At 41.6% G+C, this 25,744-nt stretch overlaps 1 protein-coding gene across 1 annotated transcript in view; it reads left to right on the top strand.

Annotated features, from left to right (window-relative positions):
- Window positions 1–253: 253 nt before the first annotated feature.
- The window catches only part of rimkla (ribosomal modification protein rimK-like family member A), a 66,252-nt gene continuing 40,761 nt past the window's right edge, over window positions 254–25,744 (top strand). Inside the window, exon 1 of the mRNA XM_078558145.1 lies at window positions 254–530. Coding sequence (XP_078414271.1) covers window positions 368–530 — 163 coding nt within the window. The 5' untranslated portion in view covers window positions 254–367. The remainder of the gene's footprint in view (window positions 531–25,744) is intronic.

Genomic DNA, 25,744 nt, shown 5'->3' with positions numbered 1-25,744 from the left:
TCCCATCAGTTAGCGGCCAACCCGACCCACCCACCCACCGATCGGTCGGGACGGGGCTGACATCTCGTTTAACGGTAACGTTTATTTATTTAATTTTTGTTTTTCTTCACAGGCTTCCCTCTCATCCTCCCCTCCGACACCCCCCCCCCCCCCGCAAACACCCCCAAACAAAACCCCCGGGGCGTATTTAGGACGATCGGTGGAGCGGCGCCCGCCCCTCCATTACCCGCCACCGCCCCCCCCTCAAAAAAGACCCGCTTGTCTCAGGCTGGCTCCGCTCCCCATCCATCGGCAGCTCCCACTCCCCGAAGCCTGATCCTTTCTCCCTCCTTTACCCGGGGCTGCCCGTTCGTTTGGTCCCTGAATCATGTCCGCCCGGGTCTGGTTTGTGACAGATCGCCGGATCCTGCAGGATTACCCGCAGCAGGAGATCGAGCGCGCCCTCCGACAAAAATGCGCCGAGGAGGAGGTGGAATTTCGCATGGTGTTAATGGATGAGATCGTCATCACCATCGAGCAGGGAGCTTTGGGTAAGGAACTCCATCAATGCTTGCTTGCCCCTTTCAACACAACTGATCATTTACATTCGTTTGCTCCATCCTGACTTCGCCCGGTCATTATTTTTTTTGCATTGGATCTACATTTATCATTGCTGCCAAACATCATCTGGTTCTGCACAGGTTTATTTTCCTCTTCTACCTAGCTCATTGCTTCTACACTGTAATGTTCCAATATGTGTGTGCGTTCAGCAAATCACTTTATTTTGATCCTTTCTTCCGTTACATGGCTCATATGATGTAATGGATTGCATTGTATTTTGCACACTTGCTTAATTATCCTTGTTTGAGTTGTAGTGCGGTGGACAGGATTTCTTCCAAATGTCACTTCGACAGTTATTTGAAACATCTCTGGCAGGAGAGTCGTCAGGATTAGCCAAACATCCACGTATTATTTCTTTATATGTTATAACTCTGTTAATCTGTGAAATAGGCAGTCACCTTTTTACCAGATTTTTAAAAACAATATCATCTCCAAATCGAATCGTGTTTGAATATTGAAATAGGACTTTTCAAATTTCCACACTATTTTGCTGTTAAGATTTTTGTGTTTATTCGTCCTAGCACCGACTTCTCACTATAATGCTGCAATAAAACACGTTGTTCCCTTTATTATCCAAAAACTAGATGGAACACCCTGATTATGTACAATACCTTTTGTAGGGCTCCCAGTCTAATGAAATTATTTAAGGGCTTAAGGGTTCATGTAAAAAAAACGGCCAAGTGATGGATTTTGAGATTTATTTGTTGAGGTTTGTTTAGATTTTTCTTGAAAACAGCGAATGCTTGTGTTAAAGAGAGTAGCTATCAAGTGTGCAATCCACTAGATGTAAGGAGGTAATGATTTTCTGTACTATGCATTGTGTCATGTTCCTGTTAATATAATTTTGCAAACCTTCAAATTTGGGCACATAGCACTTTTTGTATGAATATGGTTTCAATTTTCAGCTGATAACAGTCCTAGTTCCCTCCCCACCAAAATCTATAGTACAGTATGGGAATGGAAAGTAGATACACATATACTTCATACAGAGCACAATATCTTTCTGCACATGGTTAGTGGATTGACAGGAACAGGTGTAATCTGCTAGAGAAGGTACCCAAACATGGTTAATTTGAGGTTAGAAAATGCTCTGAAAATAGTTAATTCAAATTTTTATTTGTAGCATTTTTCTGCAGGGAGGATGGTGAAGGAAAGATATGATACAAAGTTGAAACTCCAAGTATAAAGCTTGTGGTCATTTAATTGAGAACAGTGGAGGGGAGGTGGTGGTGGCATAGTGGTTCTGTCACTGGACTAGTATTCTAGAGACCCAGGGTAACCCTCTGGGGATCTGGGGTTAAAAACCCATCTGGTTCACTAATGTTCTTTAGGGAAGGAAATCTGCAGTCTTTACCTGGTCTGGCCTACACGTGACTCCAGACCCTTAGCAATGTGGTTGACTCTTAATTGCCCTTGTTCAGGGGGCATTTAGGGATGGGCAATAAATGCTGGCCTAGCCAGCGACACCCACATCCCATGAATGAATAATAAAAAAGCCACTATCTTCATGGCACCAGTAAGTGGAAATCAGATAAACATTTCCAAATTAGCCTCCTGAAGATTGCACAGGGTGCTCAAGGATGGTGACAGTAACATAAAATAGAGAAGCAGACTAAAGACAGAACTAACTTGTACATAGAATAAATAAAAGAAATTGATTTTGTATGTGAATTGGAAGTGTGTTGCAAAGATGTGGAGCAAAGGGTCCTGATGAAATTTTAAATTGCAGAGTTTATCTCAGCTTTAAATCAAAGAGCTGAGACATAGTGTTACAACACAGAAGGAGACTATTCGGTCCATTGTGTCTATGCCAGCCCTTTCCCTATAGCCCTGCATATTTTTACTCTTTTGAGTTATTATTGAACCTGCTCCCTCTGTCCTTTCAAGCAGTGCATTCCAGATCATAACTTGTGTATTTTTTTCATGTTGCCTCTAGTTATTTTGTCAGTTATCTTTAACCTGTGTCTTCTGATTACTGACCCTTCTGCCTCTGTAAACTGTTTCTTCTTATTTACTCTGTCATGATTTTGAAACCTTTACGCACTTTATAAACAGAAGCATAGAGTACAAAAGCCAGGAGGTTATGCTAAACTATACAAAACAGTAGCTTGCTCCCAGCTTGGAATATTCTGTCCAAATCTGGGCACCACACTGTAGGAAAGGCATGAAGATGTTAGTAAGGGCACAAAAAAGATTTACTGGGATGTTTCCAGGGATGAGGGAAATGCAATTACAGAGACTGGAGAAACTGGGGTAGTTCTCGGAGCAGGGAAGGCTAAGAGGAGACTTGATAGAGGTATTTCAAGTCATGAATAGCTTAGATTGAGTAAATAAAGAGAAACGGCTTCCAGTGGTTGAAGGATCAATTACGAGAGCACACAGACTTAAGGTGATTGACAAAAGAACTACAGATGCCATGTGGGAAAAAAATTGTTTATGCAATGAATGGTTAAGATTTGGCACTGCCTGATAGGGTGATGGACACAGATTAAGTAGTAGTTTCCAAAAGGGAATTAGATAAATATTTAAAGGAGAAAAAAATTATAGGGATGTGAGGAAAAAGCAGGGGAGTGCTGCTCAAGAAGGGAGGGAGACAAAAAGTAGCGCAAACTATAGGCCAGTCAGCCTAACATCTGTCGTTGGGAAAATGCTAGAGCCCATTATTAAGGAAGAAATAGCAGGACATTTAGAAAAGCTTAATGCAATCAAACAGAGTGAACATGGTTTTGTAAAAGGGAAATCATGTTTGACAAATCTGCTACAGTTCTTTGAGGATATAACAAGCAGAGTTGATAAAGGAGAACCAGTAGATGTAGTGTATTTGGATTTCCAGAAGGCATTCGATAAAGTGCCACATAAAAGGTTATTGCACAAGATAGGTGCTCACTGTATTGGGGGTAATGTATTAGCATGGATTGAGGATTGGTTAACACACAGAAGACAGAAAGTCGGGATTAATAGTCCTTTTTCGGATTTGAAAGACCGTAACGAGTGGAGTGCCACAAGGATCAGTCCTAGGGCCTCAATTATTTACTATCTATATTAATGACTTGGAGGAGGAGGCAGAGGGTAATGTATTCAAATTTGCTGATGATACAAAAATAGGTGGGAGGGTATGTTGTGATGAGGACATAAGGAATCTGCAAGGGGATATAGATAGGGCAAAAACAATGGGGTTTAATGTAGGGAAGCATGAGGTCATGCACTTTGGAAGGAAGAATCAAAAGGCAGACTATTATGAGAGATTCCAAAAAAATGCAGCACAGAGGGATCTGGGTGTTCTTGTGCATGAAACACAAAAAGTTAGCATGCAGGTGTAGCAAGTAATTAAGAAGGCAAATGGAATTTTAGCCTGTATTGCTAGTGGGTTGGAGTTTGAAAATAGGGAAGTCTTGTTACAACTGTACAGGGTGTTGGTGAGACCGCACCTGGAGTACTGTGTACAGTTTTGGTCCCTGTATTTAAGGAAGGATATACTGGCACTGGAGGCAGTTCAAAAGAGATTCACTAGGCTGATTCCTGGGATGAAGGGATTGACTTTTCAAGAATGGCGAAACAGGTTAGGTCTTTATTCATTAGAGTTTAGAAGAATGAGGGGTGATCTTATTGAAACGTACAAGATTCTGAGGGGGCTTGACAGGGTAGATGTTGAGAAGATGTTTCCACTAGTGGGGTAACCTTGAACTAGGGGACATAGTTACAGAATAAGGGGACACTCATTTAAGACTGCAATGCGAAGGAATTTCTTCTCTCAGAGGATAGTGAATGTCTGGAATTCTCTACCCCAGAGAGTTGTGGAGGCTAGATCACTGAAAGCATTTAAAGAGGAGGTAGATAGATTTTTGAAATATCAGGGAGTTAAGGGCCTATGAGGACCTGGCACGAAAGAGGAGTTGAGGCCTGGGGAAGATCAGCCATGACCTTATTGAATGGCGGGGCAGGCTTGAGGGGCCGAATGGCCTACTCCTGCTCCTATTTCTTATGTTGTTATGCATGAGGTTCTGGAAGGCCGCTGGAACCTGTCGAGTTTGTGGCTCAAAGCTTTGAGAAGGCATGCTTCCACAGCTTAATTTCCTTGATACTTAAACATTAACACTGTGTTTGATACCTAAGTGAATGGAAGAAATATCTTTTATGAAAATACAGGAAGGTTGAATGAAATTTGTTATTCTACCTTCATTCAAGCTGCCCGCTTCATCAGCACCCAACTGCCACTGTAAACACACACTCCCTCCACTAACAACCCAAGTGACAGCAGTGTGTACCATTGACATGATGCCCTGCAGCAACTTACCAAGGCCCCTTTGACAGCACCTTCCAAACCTTTGACCTCTACCATCCAGAAGAACAAGGACAGCAGGCAGATGGGAGCACCACTATCTGCAAGTTCCCTTCCAAGTCACACACCATCTTGAATTGAAAATATTTTGCTGTTCCTTCACTGTCACTGAATCAAAATTGTGGAACTGCCTCCCAAACAGCATTGTGGGTGCACCTACACCACATGGACTGCAGTGGTTCAAGAAGGCTGCTCACCACCATCTTTGCAAGGGCAATTAGACAATGGGCAATAAATGCTGGCCTTGCCAGAGACACTTGCATCTCGACAACAAATGAAAAATTCAGCCCTTTGAAAGTCATGTTGGCAAGTTTTTAGGCTTCGTGTATGTTTATCATGCTTTATGGCCAATTAAATACTTTTAAAGTGTAAATATTGTTATAATGTAGGAAATGCAATAGCTAGTTTGCACAAAGCAAGGCCCCACGAACAGCAATGGGATAAATGACCAAATGATTTGTTTTGGGTGTTGGTTCAGGGATAAACATTGGCCAGAACTCCCCTGCTGTTCTTCAGATTGGGGTGTGGATCTTTTACATCAACCTGAGAGGCACTTTGGTTTAACATTTCACCCAAAAATGGCACCTCTTCCAGTGCAACACTTCTTCAGTACTACACTGGAGTGTCAGCTTGCTTTATGTGCCCATTAAGCCTCTGGAATGGGGCTTGAATCCACGACCTTCTAACTCGGAGGTAAGAGCACCCTGATATCTAGAAATGTGTTGATTGTAAGGATATTTAGGGTAAAAATATTACAATGTGAGTGTACTTCAGTGGAAATAAAAATTGTATTGTCAGCTAAAATGAAAAATGATCTTGAGTCCGTATTATATCCCGAAATGTGTAATAATGTATTGTATTAACAGTCAGTCACAAAGGTTTTTAACCATGTAAATCTTCTGTTAAATCTTTCTCGTGCAAGTGATTGTTTGCCAGTGTATCTAGTGTGAAGTAAGCTACTGAGGCATGGTAATCTATGCTTAGTTACATCCAGATTTTGGTGTGTATGTCCCCCCACCCTTTTCGTAAAATCAGACCTACAGCAAACAGTGTCAAGTACATGAATGACAAGAGTTAAGCATCACGTTGCTGTCAAAATGGCGTTTTGTATATGAAATGGTTATCCTCAGTTTGGATAGGACGCATAGTTCACTTTAACATGTGCTGAAAATTTAAAGTGCATAAAGGTGGCTAGCAATTTAAGAGCTATCTTGCATGCATTTAATTGGCACTTGGGATTTAGCACCTCAGAGGAATTTTGCCCAAGAATTACTTTTGTTTTAAGTATGGAGAATTCAGAAAGACATGATGTGGTGTTGACTTGCAAATGAGAAACTTTTTTCTCTTTTTTTCATTATTGAAGTATAATTTATTTCAGGACTTTTGATTTAACATTTTGTTGTAATTGAAACAGGTCCAGAAAGAAGTACAAAATATTCTGAAGTTGTACCTCCTGCCTGAATTTACACCATACATACAAAAATATATTTCTTTGTCAGAGAAACTCAGCCCAATTCAAAATTATGTGAGTACTTTCATTTCTAGTTTGATCTTCAGATGGAGACCCCGCAATACTAAAAAACAGTAAAAAGCAGTTTAGTTATTTGTTTTGAATTTGTGAATAGATCTTGAAGCAAAAGATATATACTAAAATCTACAATTAAAAATTTAAAACCAATTTGTGTTGATGTTTTTATTAAGATGTTTTGTGCAACCACCTGTTGATTGTCCAGCTTCAGTTCAGTCTTTGCTTTGGGAAATGGTTGTGTGTATAAGCCTCTAATCTTGAGGCCGTTTTAATTATTGGAGGGTTTGTTGTATATCTAAAGCTGTTGTTATACTCTTGTTTCTTTGCTCAGTCTAAATTACCTGGGTTAGTTGGTGTAACACATTATGGGATGTCCAGTCACTTGTCTCACTGGGAAGGGGTTGAGTGCAGTTCAGATGCTTTCATACAAGTTGGGAGGAAATATCTAGTGGTTGAATGACCATGGACTACACTAAGTATTCTTTGTGGTATTCATCTGGCTTGCCTTTTCAGTCAGGCAGTGAAGTATGCTGCAGGAAGAGTTGAAATAACTTTCGGGCTGTAAATTTTATTTCCCTGCCCTTTATGTCTTGAGGCTTGTTTTTAAATTTTCTCAATATGCTGTGTGAAGATGCAATGAACTGGGCAACCTTTGTTACTGTATTATTATTTTGTACTTAGGAGACAATACTTGCTTGTAGTGCATTGTATATTTAATCAAGGCTGGTAACAGCATTGATATCTCTGCAGAATCACTTGTCATAACTGCATACATTTATTTCCATATTGATCTTCTGGTTGCTCTGAAATAAATATAGGATGCTTTTGAATTAGTTACTGTGCTGTCTGCAGACTTCCTATGCGAGCAAGGTCCAGATATACAACCTGAGCACTTAACTTCCTGTGTAACTTGAGTGCAGCCATTGGAGACATCAGATGTACTGTGGCAAGGTTTGAAACAAATACTGGTCTATGGAATGCTTTAGTGGAAGAGGAATTAGGTTGGTGCCTATGCTGTGGTACAAATAGGTGCATATTTTATTGGGGTCGCACACACATGGAGACTTTTATCAGTTTTGACAAACTGACTTCCACAAATGCCTGTGTATGTGGGTCACATTGTATGATATTGTATCATACAGAAAGGAATGTTTCAAATTCAATCTACAGTGGCTTGGCCAATCTAAACTGAGGTAGTTGGGGTGGTGGGGGGTCAGGCACTAAAAATAATTTTTGTTTGTATCCTCATGCTTGGGAGAAAAACAGATTGGCCAGGGCCCTCTTGTTTGCTCTTTAGCACCCCTTGTCAGAGTGCGTAAATCTGTGAACATTGCATGAACATACGATTGATGTCAATTGTGATGCTATTGTGGTTAAACAGATTGTCAAGGCTCATACATAATAAGTGGATCCAGGGCCCGATAACGGGTGGCTGCTTGTGCCTTTAGAACTCCAGCCTCAGTTACTTTGGAGAGGAGAGCAAAATATTGAAAATTGGAATGAGGGAAAAGCTACTCATGTTAGCTAATTATATTTGCATTGATAAACGACCAGTTTTTAAATGGATTTGCTGTTCTCGCAGGTGTTAAGTGCTTCTATACCTCTGACTTTAACTATGTTGTAGTCTGCTACTAGCCATGCAGAGATTGTTTCCCCAGATCAGTTTGGACTTTACTTGGAGACTGGTAATCTTTGCCCACTCCCATCATGGTCATTCACCCTGGCATGGCATCAAAGAAGAGGATGAGGGAGTGACTTAGTATCATGGAGAACAGAACATGAAAGGCAGGTTGCGGGTTAGAAAATGCCATTTTAGGTAACTCGAGTTTTTTGCTAGGATGGACATAGAAAGAAGTTGGTCTGAAAAGGGCATGTGGGTGGTGAGGGAAAGTAGATAGTGACCTATCATAGGTGGCCTTGTATGTGATTTAGATGATCTGAATAGAGAGGCTACGTGAGGTGGCAAAGTCAAGAAGGTGGCCTTGAACATGGGTCAGAGAGTTTATTTGGAGACAGAGGTTAAGGGAAGTCAGGAGAGCAGTGAACTCGGAAGAGTGGCAAAGTGAGTTAAAATGGAGATGGAAGCCACCAAGGTTGAAAAGTTGCTCAGTGCAGATGTGATTATATCTCTGAAAACCTGGGGTTGAAATGTGTGGACAACAAAGGAGTTTAATGGAAAGGTGAAACAAGATGAAGCGCTCAAAGGAGGAGGTATCAGAAGAGTAGGGGGAAAGGTCAAGTTGCGATTTGGTGATGAGAGACCCACCATCACTATGGTGGTTGACGCAGGACAGATGGTGGAAAGTGTATCCAGGCAGGGAAGTTGCAGGCAGGGGCAAGATGCCAGCACTCGTGAATTGAGTTTCCAACAAGGCCATGAAGTCAGTGCAACCATTCACACCTTGTTAGCAATTCAAAGGTTATTCCGGATATCACTCCCCTACTTCCCTCTTTAAATTTAGAGTTTTAGCCTGAGTGCAATAATAGAATTATGGAATGGTTACAGCACAAAAGGAGGCCTGTCCTGTGCTTTTGGCTCTTTGCAAGAGAAATTCACTTAGTGCCATTCTTGTGCCTTTTCCCCATATCACTGCAAATCTTTCTTCTATAGATAATGATCCAGTTCTCTTTTGAAAGCCACAATTGAATCTGCCTGCACCACACTGTCAAGCAGTGCTTTCCAGATCCTAACCACGCGCTGCATAAAATAAGTTTTTCCTCATGTTGCAGTTGTTTCTTTTGCCAATCTGTGTCACCTGGTTCTTGATCCTTCTTCCAGTGGGAATGGTTTCACCCTATCAACTCAGTCCTGAATGCTCATGATTTGAATATCTCATACCTCCATTAAATTTCCTCTCAACCTTCTCCAAGGAGAATAGTCACAGCTTCTCCAATCTGTGTAACTGAAACTCCTTATCTCTGAAACCATTCTCATGAATCTTTTCTGCATCCTTCTAATGCCTTTACACCCTTAACATTATACAATGTTTTTTGCTTCTCTGCTACTTTCTGTTTATGCCCCTTCATGATTAGGATCAGAGTTATGTTATATAAAGCAAAACTCCTCAGCATCAAAAGAAATCAGCTTTGTGTTTACAAAATGGTTTCACCAATGCTTGGGAGTTTTGTTCACTGTGGCCTGGTGGGAAATCTAGGGAACAGTGCAGAAAAAAATGGGAGAATAGATGCTTTAATCACTCACCCTGCCCACTGCAACCTCCCCCCCCCCCCCACACAAAAAAAGCTGAGTTAGCATGATTAGTTGATTATAGAAAGTATCTGTTGTACTGGGTAGTCACTCTACCACTCATCTCTACCCTTCCCTCAGCTTACCTGCTGCTGAAACCCTAACCCATGCATTTGTTACGTCCAAACTCAACTATCCAATGCTCCCCTGACCAGCATCCCATCTTGCACCACCCATAAACTTCAGCTCATCCAAAACTCTGCTGCACATATCCTAACTCGTACCAAGCCCCATTCACCCATTGTGTTCATGACCTACATTGGCTCCCAGGACAGCAACGCTTTGATTTTGAACTTTTTTTTTGCAAATCCCTGAACAGCTTAATAGCTCTCCATCTCTGTAACCTCCTCTAGCCCTACAACTCTCAGATCCCTGCTGTCCTCCAATTATGACCTCTTATATATCCTCAACTTTCATTGCTGCATCATTGGTGACCCTGCCTTCAGCTGCCGAGACCCCATGTTGTGGAATCCCCTTCCTAAAACCTCTCTAGCTCTTGCTCTTCTCCATGACCAAGCTTTAACCAATTTCCTGCCATAAAATCTCCTCTATGTTTTGATGTCGAATTTTGATTAATAATGCTCCTGTGAAGCCTGTGGATATTTCCCTGCATTCAAGGTGCTATATAATTGGAAGTTGTTCTAAGGGTTTGCTCTTTTTTTCTCTTTTATGTCCTTTTCTCTGACCCTCCCTGCCCATCTGATAACCTGAGACCTGGAAATGTCATGGACTTCTGACTAGGGTCATGTTGTACTATGTACTGCTGCACCTGTACAAAATTTAATTGCATTACTAAGCAACCTTCAGCAGTTCCATTTTTATATTAGCTGTTTTTTTTAAGCTACCTATTGTGTAACTTTTATCATGTTTACTAGATAGAGACCCAAATTTCCTTTTTGGTAGTTGATGCAAGAGCTTTGCCTTCACATACACGTTAGCACTAAAATCATTGCCAGGAAAGAAATGTGTCCCTTCAGCTTGGTTTAGCTTTGTGTACTTGATCTGCTGTACAGTACTTTATTGAGCCAAACTCAGACTAGATAATTACCAATTCCAAAGCTTATTGTTACAGCAGTTAAACTGGAACATTAAATATCGAATCTTTCCATGCCTTAACTTGTTCCAGCTCTGGACTTAGAGATGAAACAAATAATCTGCTCCCAAACTTCTGCCGATATGGCTTTTGTAATTGATCAACAGTTGAGATCGGCTTGGGTGGTCGACCTTTCAATTTCCCTTACTTTGTTGGGGAAAGTCTCTCCCAAAAGTCTAGTGATCAGGAGTTTGTGCTGTGGGGACTCATGGAAATGAACTCCTATTCAGTTCTACTGCTTTGGCACGGCTTGTTAAGCCACAATATGCTGTTTTGCTTTTAAATTCCTTACACTTGCCAAACGAAGAAACTTCTGTTGAATTTAAATGAGGTAGAATCAGGAGCTTCTATAAGTTGCATTGTCAGAGCCAAAGCATTTAGGTTTAAAAGCCTAATGTGATGTTTCTAAAAAAAATATAGAATGTAGTTGGATTAGATTACAATGTTCTGTAACCTCTGACCAAACCTTGGTCAGACAGTCCAGTTATAGATACTAAAATAAAAACAGACAATGCTGGAAAAACTCAGCAGGTCTGACAGCATCTGTGGAGAGAGAAACAGAGTTAACATTTCCAGTCCGTATGACTCTTCTTCAGAGCTAAAGAGAAGTAGAAAGCGATCAGTTATTGATACCGTTTTTTCTGATGGTGTTAAGACCTTCCAATCAAAAATATTTATGAGGATGTGGACTTAGCCAAGATGGTTACATACAGCAAAGCTTCCCTGTAATTTGTAGTTATTTTAAACCTCCAGAAGCTTTGGGATTCTAGATGACCACAAGCATATCTGGGACCTTTCTCATCAATTTTTTCCCACCTCCTGAAGGTTTTTAATTCTTTGCTGGGATGTAGTTTCTTGGGTCCCATTTGACCTCTGGGACCATATTAGAGCAAAATTAGGAGGGGCAGGGGGATCCTAACCAGCAGTGCTTGCATAACCCTGGTGACAGTGGCCATTGTATTTAGAGATCAGTAATTCTGGCTAATTTTCTCTTTCTACCAGCTCAGCACAGACTAAAGATGGAACTGGGGGCACTCCTGATCTGTGTGGCTTTCCTATTCATTACCTTAACATAAGTACCTGGGACACTAAGATGCATTAGCTCAAACTCATCTCACCTTACTACAGTGTTTTAGGTGTTATTATGCAAATCAGTTTCATATCCGTTGTTGTGATGGGCAGATTACTTGTATGATTGCGCTGTCTGCAGCTTTTTGCACAAAGCTCCGTCTCTGCCTGTTCTCCATCATCCTACTGCATGGGACTGCCCTTGCTGGTTTAATTCTCATCTATTCTGTCGTAGCCAGAGAATCACATGCTGTGACTTCTTGTTCTGTTCCCACGCCATTACCTCTGGAGACCTCCAAGGATCTACCTTGATCCCCTTCTTATTTCTCAACTATGCGCAACCCCTCAGTGTCATCATCCAAAAACACGTCATGTTCCACATGTTGCCACACTTTAGGAAGGATGTGAAGGTCATTGACTGGGTGCAGAGGAGATTTATCAGAGTGATTCCAAGGATGAGGGAATTTAGCCACAAGTTTAAGTTGAAGAAGTTGGGGATATTCTCCTATGAGCAAAGGAAGTTGAGGAAAGATCTGATAGTGTACAAAATTATGGCAGTTTCAGATAAGGTAGAAAAGAAAAGCTGTTCTCATTAGCTAATGGCACAAGGATTAGGGGACACAAATTTAAGGTTTGGGTGAGAGATACAGGGGAGTGTGGGGAAGAACTTCTTTACGTAGCGAGTGGGGAAGAACTTTTTTACATAGTGAGTAGTAATGCCCTGGAACTCGCTATCTACAAGGGTATTGGAAGCAGAGATGATCAATGATTTCAAAAGGAAAGTGGTTAAACACTTGAGGGAAATAAACTTGCAGGTCAGTGGGGATAGAGTGAGGGAATGGGGCTGACTGAATTGCCCTACAGAAAGCCAGCATGGACTTGATGGAATGAATGGCCTTATGTGGCATAATGACTATGTGTGCTGATGACATTCAGCTCTCATGTTTTTGTTTGCTAATGGGATTTGAGTTTCACTGGTAAGGCAAGCATTTATTGCCCTTTCCTAATTGCCCTTGAGAAGATGAGGGTGAGCTGCCTTCTTGAACTGCTGCAGTCCATCTAGGGTAGGTGCTGTTAGGAAGGGAGTTCCAAGATTTTGATCTAGCAACAGTTAAGGAATTGTGATATAGTTCTGAATCAGGATGGTGTGCAGCTTGACGGGGAACTTGCAGGTGATGGCGTTCCCGTTCACCTGGTGCCCTTGTCCTTCTAGGTGGTGGAGGTCGCGGGTTTGAAGGTGCTGTCGGAGGACTCTTGGGAGAGTTTCTGTAGTGCACCTTGTATATGGTGCACCCTGTTGCCATTGTGTGCTGGTGGTGGAGGGAGTGAATGTTTAAGGTGGTGAATGTGGTACGTAACAAGTGGGCTGCTTTGTCCTGGATGGTGTTGAGCTTCTTGAATGTTGTTGGAGCTGCAGACAAGTTGAGAGTATTCCCTCTCAGTTCTGACTTGACCACCGACTCTGAGCTGATCCTCAGTTCCATATCCTCCTCGCCACCAAGATTGCCTACTTTCACCTCAATAACATGGCTCCACATCAGCTTATCTGCTGTTGAAACCCTCATCCATGCCTTTGTTATCTCTAGACCAAATAATTCCTATGCTCTTCTGGCTTTCCTGTTGCCTTGTTCCTTCCATAAACTTCAGCTCATTCAAAAATCTGATCCCATATCCTAACTTGTACCAAGTCCTGTTCAGTCATTATCCTGTGCTTATTTTGTTCTGAGTTTTGCAAGCACGGGCAGGTTGAGTATGGTCAGCACTCTGCCTATTGTGAACAGCCAAATGGACGTGCTGTTTGATGCCTAATGTTGGATGTGATTGGACAGCACTTGTTGAACAACCCCGAGAGTACTAAGAATTACACCAAAAGCCAATATAGGATTATCTGTCGGGCTCATGATGTGGCTCACTTACGCTTGCTTGTTGTGCAGGGACCTATCCTATGCAGGCAAAAGGAACATGTCCAGGCATTGCACCTTTTTTGAATTAAATAAAAGCACGGGAGACAAATAGCTCCCTGGTGCATTCTCCATGGCAATGCCTCGACCAGTTAGAGTTGACTTGCCAGCCAATCAACACCATTTTCTCATGCAGTATAAATTGTTGCTCCCTTTGAAATTTGGCATTCTTATGTCTGTCTTGATGCATGCAAGCCAAAAAGCTTCAACAGCATGTCTCTTCAATACTAAAGAGGAGAAAATTTAACCAAGACTTTCTTCATGAATACAGTCTGCTGACTTTTGCTGGAAAGTGGGCACATATGAGTGTCTGGTTAGGAGTCAAATCAAATTCACTTGTGACGACCTTGTTACATAAATAGTTTGCTTTATTTAAGATTGTACATGAGAAATATCTAGTTGGATGAGATCTACTGAGAAACCAGGGCTGTGGAATGAAACCCCAGTATGAGTTGACACCTTAGGAGAGAAGGGTAACTTGGGGCTGTGGAGGTGGACAGGAGATATTAATATCTGTGCTTCATGAGCAAGCAGTAATTTGTAACCTTGGTGCTGACACTAAAGATTGTCGCAAACATTTCATGTAATCTGATACAGAATAAACACTAAAATAAAAGTGAATGAAGTTGCAGTCATATTCAATATTAGTATTGAATGGTGATTATTCAGAAATGTCGGTGTTGCTGACAAGATGAGGATAAATTGAAAATCTGTATTGCATAAATAACTATCATATATAGTGTGCTTGGGCAATGTTGATAATCTTCTTGCTACATGAGAAAATAAATTAGTTAAACAAAAAGTAGTATTCAAATAAGCCATCTAGTAACTACTTTTCATTGACACTTTTGCTGTTTTAATTAGATTTATTATATGGGTGTGTTTGATTTTGGAGTTTGGGGGAAGAGGAGGAAAAACAGAGTAAAATGAATGTAATTTTGAAAAACACAATTTGATGGCTTTCACTTAAATCATTTGGATCAAGGAAACTATAAAAGAACTGTATTGAATTTCTGTCGTGCAGTGTTTTACAGAACCTTGAAGGCGGTGGAGGGATTCAAATGTCTTGAATGTATTTGATTGTTTTCAGGTGCTTTGGAGCTTTTGCTATGAAGAGTACAGATCCTGTTGGCACAGAAGTGCAGTATGCATGGTTGTGTGTGCAGACATTGTGGGGGTGGGGCTGATACTGCAGAGGCTGCAGACTGAATTAATGGATCATTTTCTACTGACAGTGGAAATTCCTACCATTGTCCCTTCACACACACAGACAAAGGCAACTCAACCACTTCCTAATTAAAATAGTTTCACTATAATCCCAGCAACATTGATGCATTGCCAGCCCCCGCCAATCACTGATTTTTGTTCTGTTTTGAATTTAGGTTTGGTAAATAAATGTGTAGGTCTGTTGACTGACAGATTGTAATTGTAGATTCTGAGAGATGTAGACAGGTTTCAGTGCATTCACATCAGAGTTGTTCACTGAAATAACGGCAGTTTTTGAAGGAAAATGTTCCACTTTTATTGCAGTGGTTGGATTGTATACAGCTTTAAGCACGGCAAATGTTCTTCACTTAAATATATTGAAGAGTTAAAAGTGAATTATAGAAGTACAAACTAAAAAAAGCTTGAAAATCGCAGCAGATCTGTCAGCATATTTCAAGTGGTGAACCTTTGACAGGGTCTTTAGGGAGGTACAGGATATTTTCCTACTCATTGATAAATTACATTAAGAATCCAAAGATTTGTTGGCCACATTTGAAGATTCTATGACATGGTTTGACACTAACTTTTGACAGATTGGCACATTGTGCATTACACAAATTGTGTGCAAATATAGAAATTTTTTTTATTCGTTCATGGGGTGTGGATGTCGCTGGCAAGGCAAGCATTTATTGCTCATTCCTAATTGCCCTTGAGGTGGTGGTGGTGAGCCCCCTTCTTGAACCACTGCAGCCCATGTGGTGTAGGTATACCCAGAGTGCTGTTATGGAGGGAATTCCAGGATTTTGACCCAGCGACAGTGAAGGAACAATGATATTATTCCAACTCAGGATGGTATGTGACTTGGAAGGAAACTTACAGGTGGTATTCTTCCCATACATCTGCCGTCTTGTTCTTCTAGGTGATAGAGGTTGTGGGTTTGAAAGGTACTGTCAGGGCTTGGCAAGTTGCTGCAGTGTATCTTGTAGATGGTACACACTGCAGCTACTGTGTGCTGGTGATGGAGTGAGTGATTGCTGAAGATGGTGGATGGGATGCTGATCAAATGAGCTAATTTGTCCTGCATGATGTTGAGCTTCTTAACTGTTATTGAAGCTGTACTCATCCAGAAAAATGGAGAATATTCCATCACACTTTAGCTTTGTGCCTTGTAATTGGCGACCAAGCTTTGGGGAGTCGGGAGGCAAGTTACTCGCCATTGGATTCCTAGAGTCTGACCTGCTCTTGTAGCCACAGTATTTATGTGGTTGATCCAGTTAATTTTCTGGTCAATGGTAACCCTCAGGATATTGATAGCGTGGAATTCAGCAATTGTAATATTGCTGAGCATTGAGGGGAGATGGTTAGATTCAATCTTGTTGGAGATAGTCATTCATTGCCTGGCACTTGTATGGTGTACTGTTGCTTGCCACTTATCAGCCCAAGCCTGAATGTTTTCCAGGTCTAACAGCACTCTGGCATGAACTGCTTCAGTATCTGAGGAGTTGTGAATGATACTGAACATTGTGCAATCATCAGCAAACATCCCCACAGTTCTTATGATGGAGTGAAGGTCATTGATGAAGCAGCTGAAGATGGTTGGGCCTACTTTGAGAAACTCCTGCAGCGATGTCCTGGGTCTTAGATACTTAGCCTCCAACAGCCACAACTATAACCATCTTCCTTTGTGTTAGGTATCACTCGGACCATTGGAGAGTTTTCTCCCTGATTCACATTGACCAATTTTATTGGGGCCCCTGAATGTCACATTTGCTGAAATGCCGCCATGATGTTAAGGGCCGTCATTCTCACTTCACCTCTGGAATTCCACTCTTTTGTCCATGTTTGGTCTAAGGCTGTAATAAAACCTGGAATTGAATGGTTCTGGTGGAACCCAACCTGAATACTGGTGAGCAGGTTATTGCTGTGAGAGTGCTGCTTGAGAGCACCGTTGACGACACCTTCCATCATTTTGTTGATGATCAAGAGTAGACTGGTAGGGCAGTAATTGGCTAGATTGGAGTTGTCATGCCTTTTTGTGGACACATTGTCTATACCTGGGCTATTTCAGTGTCAGCTAGATGCAGTGGTGTAGTTGTACTTGAACAGCTTGGCTAGGGGTGCTACTTGGAGCACAAGTCTTCAGTACGACAGCTGGGATGTTGCAAGGGCCCATTGCCTTTGTTGTGTCCAGCACCTTCAGTCATTTCTTGATATCGAGTGGAGTGAATTGAATTGGCTGAAAACAGATTTCTATGATCCTGGGGACAGGTGTAGGACGAGATAGATCATCTGTTGAAATGTTGTTTGTTGTTTCATGAAGTGGTCTAGAGGCTTGCATGGTTGAACAATAACTGTTCATTAATAACACACAACAATATACATTTTTATAAGATATAGTCCTGACTAGTTGCTATCTTCATACCAACTTCTACCAGAATCTCAACTGTACCATGTGACTCTGCATCATAATGTGGGTGGTACTGTTTCCCCAGTCTCACATTACCCTTGCATTCCTGAACACCCTAATACTATATCATCCACTCGGTACCTGAGGCTAAAGATGGTTGCAGATGATTCAGCCTCATCTTTCGCACTGACGTTTTCCATCCATCATTGAGGATGGGGATGTTTTTTGGAATTAGTTGTTTAATTATTCACCACCATTCACGACCGTAGAGCTTTGACCTAATCCATCGGTGTAGTGGGATGCAAACCAGAGACCCAGGTTAACGCTCCGGGGATCCGGGTTCGAATCGCGTCATGGCAGATGGTGAAATTTGAATTCACTGAACACCTGGAATTAAAAAAAGTCGAATGATGACCATGAAACCATTGCTGATTGTCATAAAAACCCATCTAGTTCACTAATGTCCTTTAGAGAAGGAAATTTGTTGTCCTTACCTGGCCTGGCCTACATGTGCCTCCAGATCCACGGCAATGTGGTTGACTCTTAAATACCTTCTGAACAAGGGCAATTGGGGATGGACAATAAATGCTGGCTTAGCCAGCGATACCCACATTCCATGAATGAATGATAAAAAAAATTGTGGGACTGCTCAGCTCTGTCTCACACATGCTGCTTCCACTGTTTAGTGCTGTGTGTGGCTTCACCAGGTTGGTACCTCATGTTTAGCTATGCCTGATGCTGCTCCTGGCATGCTCTCCTACACATTATTGAACCAGGATTGCCCCCTGGCTTGTTGGTAGAGTGAGGGATTTGCTCAGCCATGAGGTTACAGGTTGTGGTAAGTATAATCACACTGCTGCTAATGATCCACAGTCCCTCATGGATGCCCAGTTTGAAGTTGCTAGATTTGTTCCGAATCTATTCCATTTAGCATGATGGTAGTGCTACACAACATGATGGAGGGTGTCCTTGGTGTGAAGACATGACTTCATCTCCACAAAGACCGGGGTGGCCACATGCAGGGATGGTGATGGAAGTGTCTGGGAGATTGACTGTAAGGTATGATTGGTGAGTATGACTATGGCAGGCTGTTCCTTGATGAGTCTGTGGGCAACTCCCAGTTTATTTCCCTAATTAGTAGCTGAACTTAGTCCAGTGGAAGAGATATTACTATTTATTAATTTTAGCCCTTGGGTTGGGGAGAGTAGCTTGGATAGAGCGTTGATGCTTAATTGCTATCCAATAACCCAAGTTGACCTGCCTGTGTGGCCATTGGGCAAAAATGGGATCAGGCAATATTTGCAAGGTAGAAACTCCTTTAAGGGATATTAGATATGTTTTGGTTCACGGTATTAGATGAAACTCTCAATTCACTTTCTTTTTAAAACAGGAAAGCATTATGGCAATCAACTTGCTGCCATTTATGCTTCAAACTAGTTCCTGTAGTAATGGTGTTCCAACAAGGTATGGACAGCTGGTGACAAAGTGTTTACATACCAAGCCATTAATTTTGCGAATGTATCTTGAAAGAGCATTGAGGGAAGCTACTGTTAAATTTTGCAACAGTAGCTTCCCAAATGGAGTTAAGTTTAAATCTCTTATTTGGGTCTGCCGCAGATGACTACTTGGGTTCAGTAATGTCACTTAATTAAGTGACCTATCCATCCGTTTCTTATGTGTATTGACTGCTGCTGCCCTGTATGTACCAGCATGGTAGCAAAAACTGGGACTGGAACTTATGCGTGTGTACATATTCCTTCAATCTCACTGAAGAGGGATTGAGTTAACACAAGATAGATGATGTTTGCTCATTCCATTGGGTGGCTGATCTTGCAAAACACAAAGGGGACTAAAGTAGCTGTGCACTATCCCATTGGTCCTAGAGATTTTGGCAACAATAAATAAGGCCATAAGAATGTTAAATTACATAGCCAGAGCAGTAGATACCTGTTGGATAGCTAAGCTATAGAGTGGACTGGTTAGATTGTACTGCATCTAGTTCTGGTTACTGAAACATGAGGGAGGCATTCAGATGTTAGCAGCAGTGCAGAGAAGAGCCACAAGATTGATCCCTAATTCGAAAGTGTTGAACTATGAAAAAGTCAAGAGACTTGGCTTTTGAGTTTGAAAAGGAACCGTCTGTAAGGTGATCTCATCATTTGGTAAGGTGCCACATCAAAGGTTACCACACAAAATAAGAGCTTATGGTGTAGGGGAATCATATCAGCATGTATAGAGGATTGGCTAGCTAATAGAAAGCAGAGAGTAGGAATAAGTGGGTCATTTTCGGGTTGGTAGGATACAGCTCATGGAGTACCACAAGGATCAGTGCTGGGGCCTCAATTATTTACAATCGATATCAATGATTTGGTTGAAGGGACCAAAAACATGGAAGCAAAATTTGTAGATGACTCAAAGACAGGTAAGAAAGTAAGTTGTCAAGAGGGCATAGAGTCTACAGAGGAATACAGGTAAGTGAGTAGGCAAAAATTTGGCAGATGGAGTTTACGTGGGAAAATGTGAACTTGTCTGCTTTGGCAGGAATAATAGAAAAACACATTGTTTAAATGGAGAGAGACTGGAGAACTCAGCGGTACAGAGGGATCTAGGTGTCCTGGTACATGAATCACAAAAAGTTAGCATGTGGGTGAAGCAAGTGATTAGGAAGGCCAATGAAATGTTGGTGTTTATTGTAAGGGGAATGGAATATAAAAGTAGAGAAGTTTTGTTACAGCTGTTGAGGGCCTTAGTGAGACCACATCTGAAGTACTGTGTACAATTTTAGTCTACTTATTTGAAAAATGATATAATTGATTAGAAGCAGTTCAGAGAAGGTTCACGCGAGTGATTCATGGTATGAATGGGTTGTCTTATGAGGAAGGGTTGAACAGGTTGGGCCTGTTCTGTCATGATCCTGAACCAGACCCCCCAGGTTTTTGGTACAATCCAGTTAGGGGTCAGTAACTTTTGTTTAAAGTGAACAAAGTTTGAGATCTAAAACTTTTGCTATGAAAATAAAACCATAAGATTCCATGGGTTTTGTACAAACAAAAATAAACTTTATTATACAAGGTCAGAAAGATAAAACAATTTACAATATCTTATACTCTAATATTCAGGGGTAATATAAGGTACATGTGAACTAACGGGCAAACTGGTCGAATGTACTACACTGCACAATAAATGGCAGATGTGAACAAGACAGATTCCACTGATTTCTCATCACCCCATCCAGACATCAGTAAACACTGGGACTCAACCAATCTCATTGAAAACTGTCCCTCTCACGAGGAATTCCTGTCTTCACCTTCGAAGATCTCGCCTTAGAATTCTCTCCAAGTGTCGTTCCAACTTGGCTGGCCTCAACGACGGCCCACCTCACAGGGTTTCAATCTCATCTCCTGAAACTCCATTCCCCTGTTCCCAAGTCAGCAGCCCAGCAGCAACTCACAAGCACAGCTACAGCCCTTGGGCCACGTTGAGCAGAATACTACTGCTTCAAAGGGTTACCTTAGCCCCAGTGGCCCGCAGCATGGAATCACTGACATTCTGCTGCCTTCTTCAATCTCCAGGGCTTCTCTCGAGTCCCTATTACTTAGTCTGCCAACTGCAGGCCTTTTTCTGCTTGGAGCCTCTTTCTCTGCTCCTCTCTTTTCTTCCCCCCTCTCTCTGGGATTCTTCTCGATTATGGCACTCTGCTCCTAGTCACGACTGGAGCTTTTGCACTGTCTCTTTTTTATCTTCACGCAGGGGCCCTGAGAACTCCAAAACCCTGTGGTGCATATGCACAGCTTGCTCATGGCCCACACATGCAAAGAAACTCCTGAGGCATGCTTGGAGTTATAGTTCCCAGCCCCCTGGAGACTTAGTAAGTCTGGATCTCATAACAATACTCATTGGAGTTCAGAAGAATGAGAGGTGATTTTATTGGAAATGCAAGATCTTGACGGGTCTTGACAGGGGGTGCTGGGAGGATGTTTCCACTTAAAGGCAAGACTAGAACTAGGGGACATAGTTTAAAAATAAGAGGTCTCCCATTCAGGACGGAGATGAGAATTTCTTTTCTCTGAGGCTCGTTAGCCTGTGGGATTCATTTCCTCGGAGACAAGTGGAGGCAGATCATTGTATTTGTTCAACACTGAATTAAATAGATTCTTGATTGAAAAGGGAGCCAAGAGTTATGGGGCAGTTAGGAAAGCGGAGTTGAGGCCACGTTCAGATCAGCCATGATCTTGTCAAATGGCAGAGCAGGTTTGAGGAGATGAATAGTCTATCCCTGCTCCTAATTTGTATGTTTGTTTAATCTAATATAGCCTATTAGGTAGTTATAAGAATGTAAAAAGTAAATCTAGAATATTATTTTAAGCTGTTATTTAGTGTGCGATGTGGGAACACAGATTCAAGCACCTATCTGTAAATTTAAGACTAAAGAAATTCACGTGAAGCGTGAACCAACATATAGAGTAGAATTGCAGCTCAAGTCGTGGAGGCAAAAACCCAGGAATTATTTAAGCATTTGGTTGCTGAAAAGATGGAGCTCTGGGATCAACGGATTTGATTTGTTGAGGACAAAAACAGAACTACCTGGAAAAACTCAGCAGGTCCGGCAGCATCGACGGAGAAGAAATCAGTCAACGTTTCGAGCCTTCATGGCCCTTCGGCAGAACGAAGGGCCATGAAGGCTCGAAACGTTGACTGATTTCTTCTCCGCCGATGCTGCCGGACCTGCTGAGTTTTTCCAGGTAGTTCTGTTTTTGTTTTGGATTTCCAGCATCCGCAGTAGCTTTTAGCTTTTTGTTTTGATTTGTTGAGGATTCAGCTATTTCTTTATTAAGTTATGGATTTTATTTCCACAGTAAAACAAATCTTGTGCTCAATTTAAATGATAGTGCACCATTTTTCTATTCTACCTTTCTTATCCAAAGTCAGTATCCATTTCATGCCTTGGTGCCACTACTAAGGTATCCACAATGTGGCACTGCTATTACCCCACATACTTGTGGCTTCGCCTTTGGTACCTTTCCATTTGAGCATTCTTTCAGTAAATCTAGAGCTTCTCAACCAATGCCACATGCAAGATATCCACATGTGCATCTTTTAGCAGGAAGACTAGGTGGGGATCAGACAGTCAGGTTTTGATTGACTTCTGCTTTCTAGCCCAGGGATTGCTGGCCTGATAAAATCAGCTAAATTGGACCAGACCAGGAATAGAATCACCAACTTTTTTTTATATGGCTTAGTGCTTCCCTGACAAAGGCTTTACCCATTGGGTCATTGAGTAAACCTCTTATGACAAAATAATGGTGTTTGTAGTTGTAATTTATCACAAGTTACCAATTGAATATAATAGCCTATGATGTACTGGCCTTTCCAGTGCTTCTAATTGCACTCGGCAAATCCAGTAAAAAGATCTACTTCACTGTTTAAAATACACTAGTAATATCGATGGGCAGAAGATAAAGGCACAACTTCATTGCTGAAGTTTGTTTTGCAGACAAATTGGCTAGTTCATTTCAGGTACTGATAATTTTCCCACTTTACAAATGCACTTATGCAATCCTGAATAACAGAAGCCTAGAAACTGTTAACCAGGGAAAACTATTTGAAGTATTAAATTATTACTTAAAGTTTTAATCATTTTCTTTTAGTTTTCATTTTTCAGTGAATGAACAGATGAAAAGGAAGGGTTAGCAGTTAGTTTTATGCTACTTAATGTGCAGAAATATTGAGTCTGTTTGTCTGATTTTGTATTTGAAATTATTAGTCGCCATGTACTGCTGCTCGGACCATTTCCTGGTGATATCTACTGTTCAATGCCAGATGTATTCAGAAAACTAACAAACCCCTGAATACAGTTTTGTGTACATTTGCCAGTGCTGGAAAGTTCTCTGGCTACTGTAGTCTATAAAATTTTATTCCAGGGAACATTGCCTCATAATCCTCATAACGTTGCAACAACTGTTCAAGAAAGACCTTTTGAATTGTTCAGCAAATTCTGCTCTTCACTGGACACCAGTGAAGATGGATATTTCGCAGAAGCGCGCCAAGTAAAATATAAAGGAAACCGTTCTTATTCCAGAAGAATTTAAATGGGGTTATGGGCTTTCTCAAATTTCAGCTGAAGCCTATGTTTTTAATTCTCATGTATTTTTGATGAGGAATGTCATTAACGGAAAAGGAAACAGTGAATACATTTGAATTTTTTTTAAAAATGATTTTACGGCACATGGGTGTTGCTGGCTAGGCCAGCATTTATTGCCCATCCCTTGTTGCCCTTGAGAAGGTGGTGGTGAGCTGCCTTCTTGAACTGCTGCAGTCCGTGTGGTGTAGGGATACCCACAGTGCTGTTAGGGAGGGAGTTCCAGGATTTTGACCTGGCGACAGTGAAAGAACTGCGATATATTTCCAAGTCAGGATGGTGAGTGCCTTGGAGGGGAATTTCCAGATGGTGGTGTTCCCATGTGTCTGTTGCCCTTATCCTTCTAGATGGTAGCAGTCGTGGGTTTGGAAGGTATTGCTGAAGGAGCCTTGGTGAGTTCTTGTGATGCATCCTGTAGATGGTACACACCACTGTGCATTGGTGGTAAAGGGAGTGAATGTTTGCAAATCAGGTGCTAATCAAGTAGGCTGCTTTGTCCTGGACGGTGTCAGGCTTCTCGAGTGTTCTTGTAGCTGAACTCATCCAGCAAGTGAGGAGTATTCCATCACACTCCTGACTTGTGCCTTGTAGATGGTGGACAAGCTTTGGGGAGTCAGCAGGTGAGTTACTTGCTGCAGGATTCCTAGCCTCTGACCTGCTCTTGTAGCCACTGTATTTATATGGCTAGTCCAGTTCATTTTCTGGTCAATGGTAACTCCCAGGATGTTGATAGGATGTACTTTATTAGCTGTAAAGCATTTTGAGGCATCTGGTAGTTGTGAGAAGTGCTATATAAAATGCATGTCTTTCTAAAGGAATACAATGCTTTTTGCTTTTGGCACCAAGTGTCAACATCAAACTCTACCCTGTAAAGTATGCCAAATGCAGGGGATGGCTGTTCCTGTTCTGTTCTAACAGTGTGCTTAAACCCTAACCTAAGATAATCATTTGTACTGGTGTGATATTTTAGCACTTTCCATCTACTATCCTTCTAACCTTTTGAGAAAAATTTATTTTTGTGAATTTCGCTTAGGACTTGAGTGCCACTTGCAACTAGGTTGAAATTGCCGCCAAAAAAGGAGGGTTTCATTCTTCCATCTGAATTCAGAACAGGATACCAGACTTGAATGGGCAATATGCAGACCCCTGTGGCACAAAGTTCTTTTCCCTTTTTTGCTGTTACTTTTTTTTACATATGTCTTCGGATAGCTGTTTTGTTTTATTTATTTGCATTTAGTTTTTTATTTGTTGTCTGAAAGGTATGCGCATATATTCTTAATTCTATTCATTCACTAGCTTAAAAAAACTAATCTTGAGCCTTTATCAATGACAATAACTTGTATTTATATAGCGCCTTTAGTGGAATGAAATGCCGCAAGGCACTTCATAGGGTCATTATACAACAAAATCTGACATTAAGCCACATGAAATATTAGGGCAGATCTGTACTGTAACCATTCTTTGATTCCAGGACCAAAATCTTAGTCAAAAAGATAGATTTTACAGAGTGTTAAAGAAGGAAAGCAAGATAGAGGGACAGAGAAGTTTGAAGAGGGAATTGCAGAGCATAGGGCCAACACAGCTGAAGGCACAGCCGCCAATGGTGGAGTGATTAAAATTAGGGGTACTCATGACACCAGAATTAGAGCATCGCAGTATCTTGGAGAGTTGTAGGGCTGAAGGAGATTATGGAGATATGGAGGGCCAAAGCCACAAAGGATTTGAAAACAAGGATGAGAATTTCAAAGTTGAGACGTTTCTTAACCCAGAGCCAGTATAGGTGAGTGAGCCCAGTGAGCTGGGTGAACAGGACTTCTTTGAAATAAAAACAGAAAATGCTGGAAGAACTCCGCAGGTGTATTGCTATGGCGTTTGAGTCATAGCAAATGCAGTCCTATTGAGCTTTTCTCGGTCGGTTTACTGCATTTTACTTGCAGTCTTTTAAGGGCAAACATGCCAAGCATGCTAATGCTAATCAAGTAAAGAACGCTTCGCTGGCTTGGGTATGTGCACAAGACGGAAGATAGCTGCATCCCCCAAGGCTATGCCATACGGGGAGCTCGTCTGTGCCGAGAGACAAGCAGGGTGCCTGGAGCTCCAACTCGAGGATGCTGTCAAAAGAGACGAGAAAACCCTCAACATCAGTCATGACAAAT

The sequence above is a fragment of the Cetorhinus maximus genome, chromosome 15 (genome assembly GCF_964194155.1).
Source record: "Cetorhinus maximus chromosome 15, sCetMax3.hap1.1, whole genome shotgun sequence".
Lineage (NCBI taxonomy): Eukaryota > Metazoa > Chordata > Chondrichthyes > Lamniformes > Cetorhinidae > Cetorhinus > Cetorhinus maximus.
The sequence above is the reverse complement of the archived record's forward strand: the minus strand, read 5'-3'. Positions and strand labels throughout refer to the sequence as shown.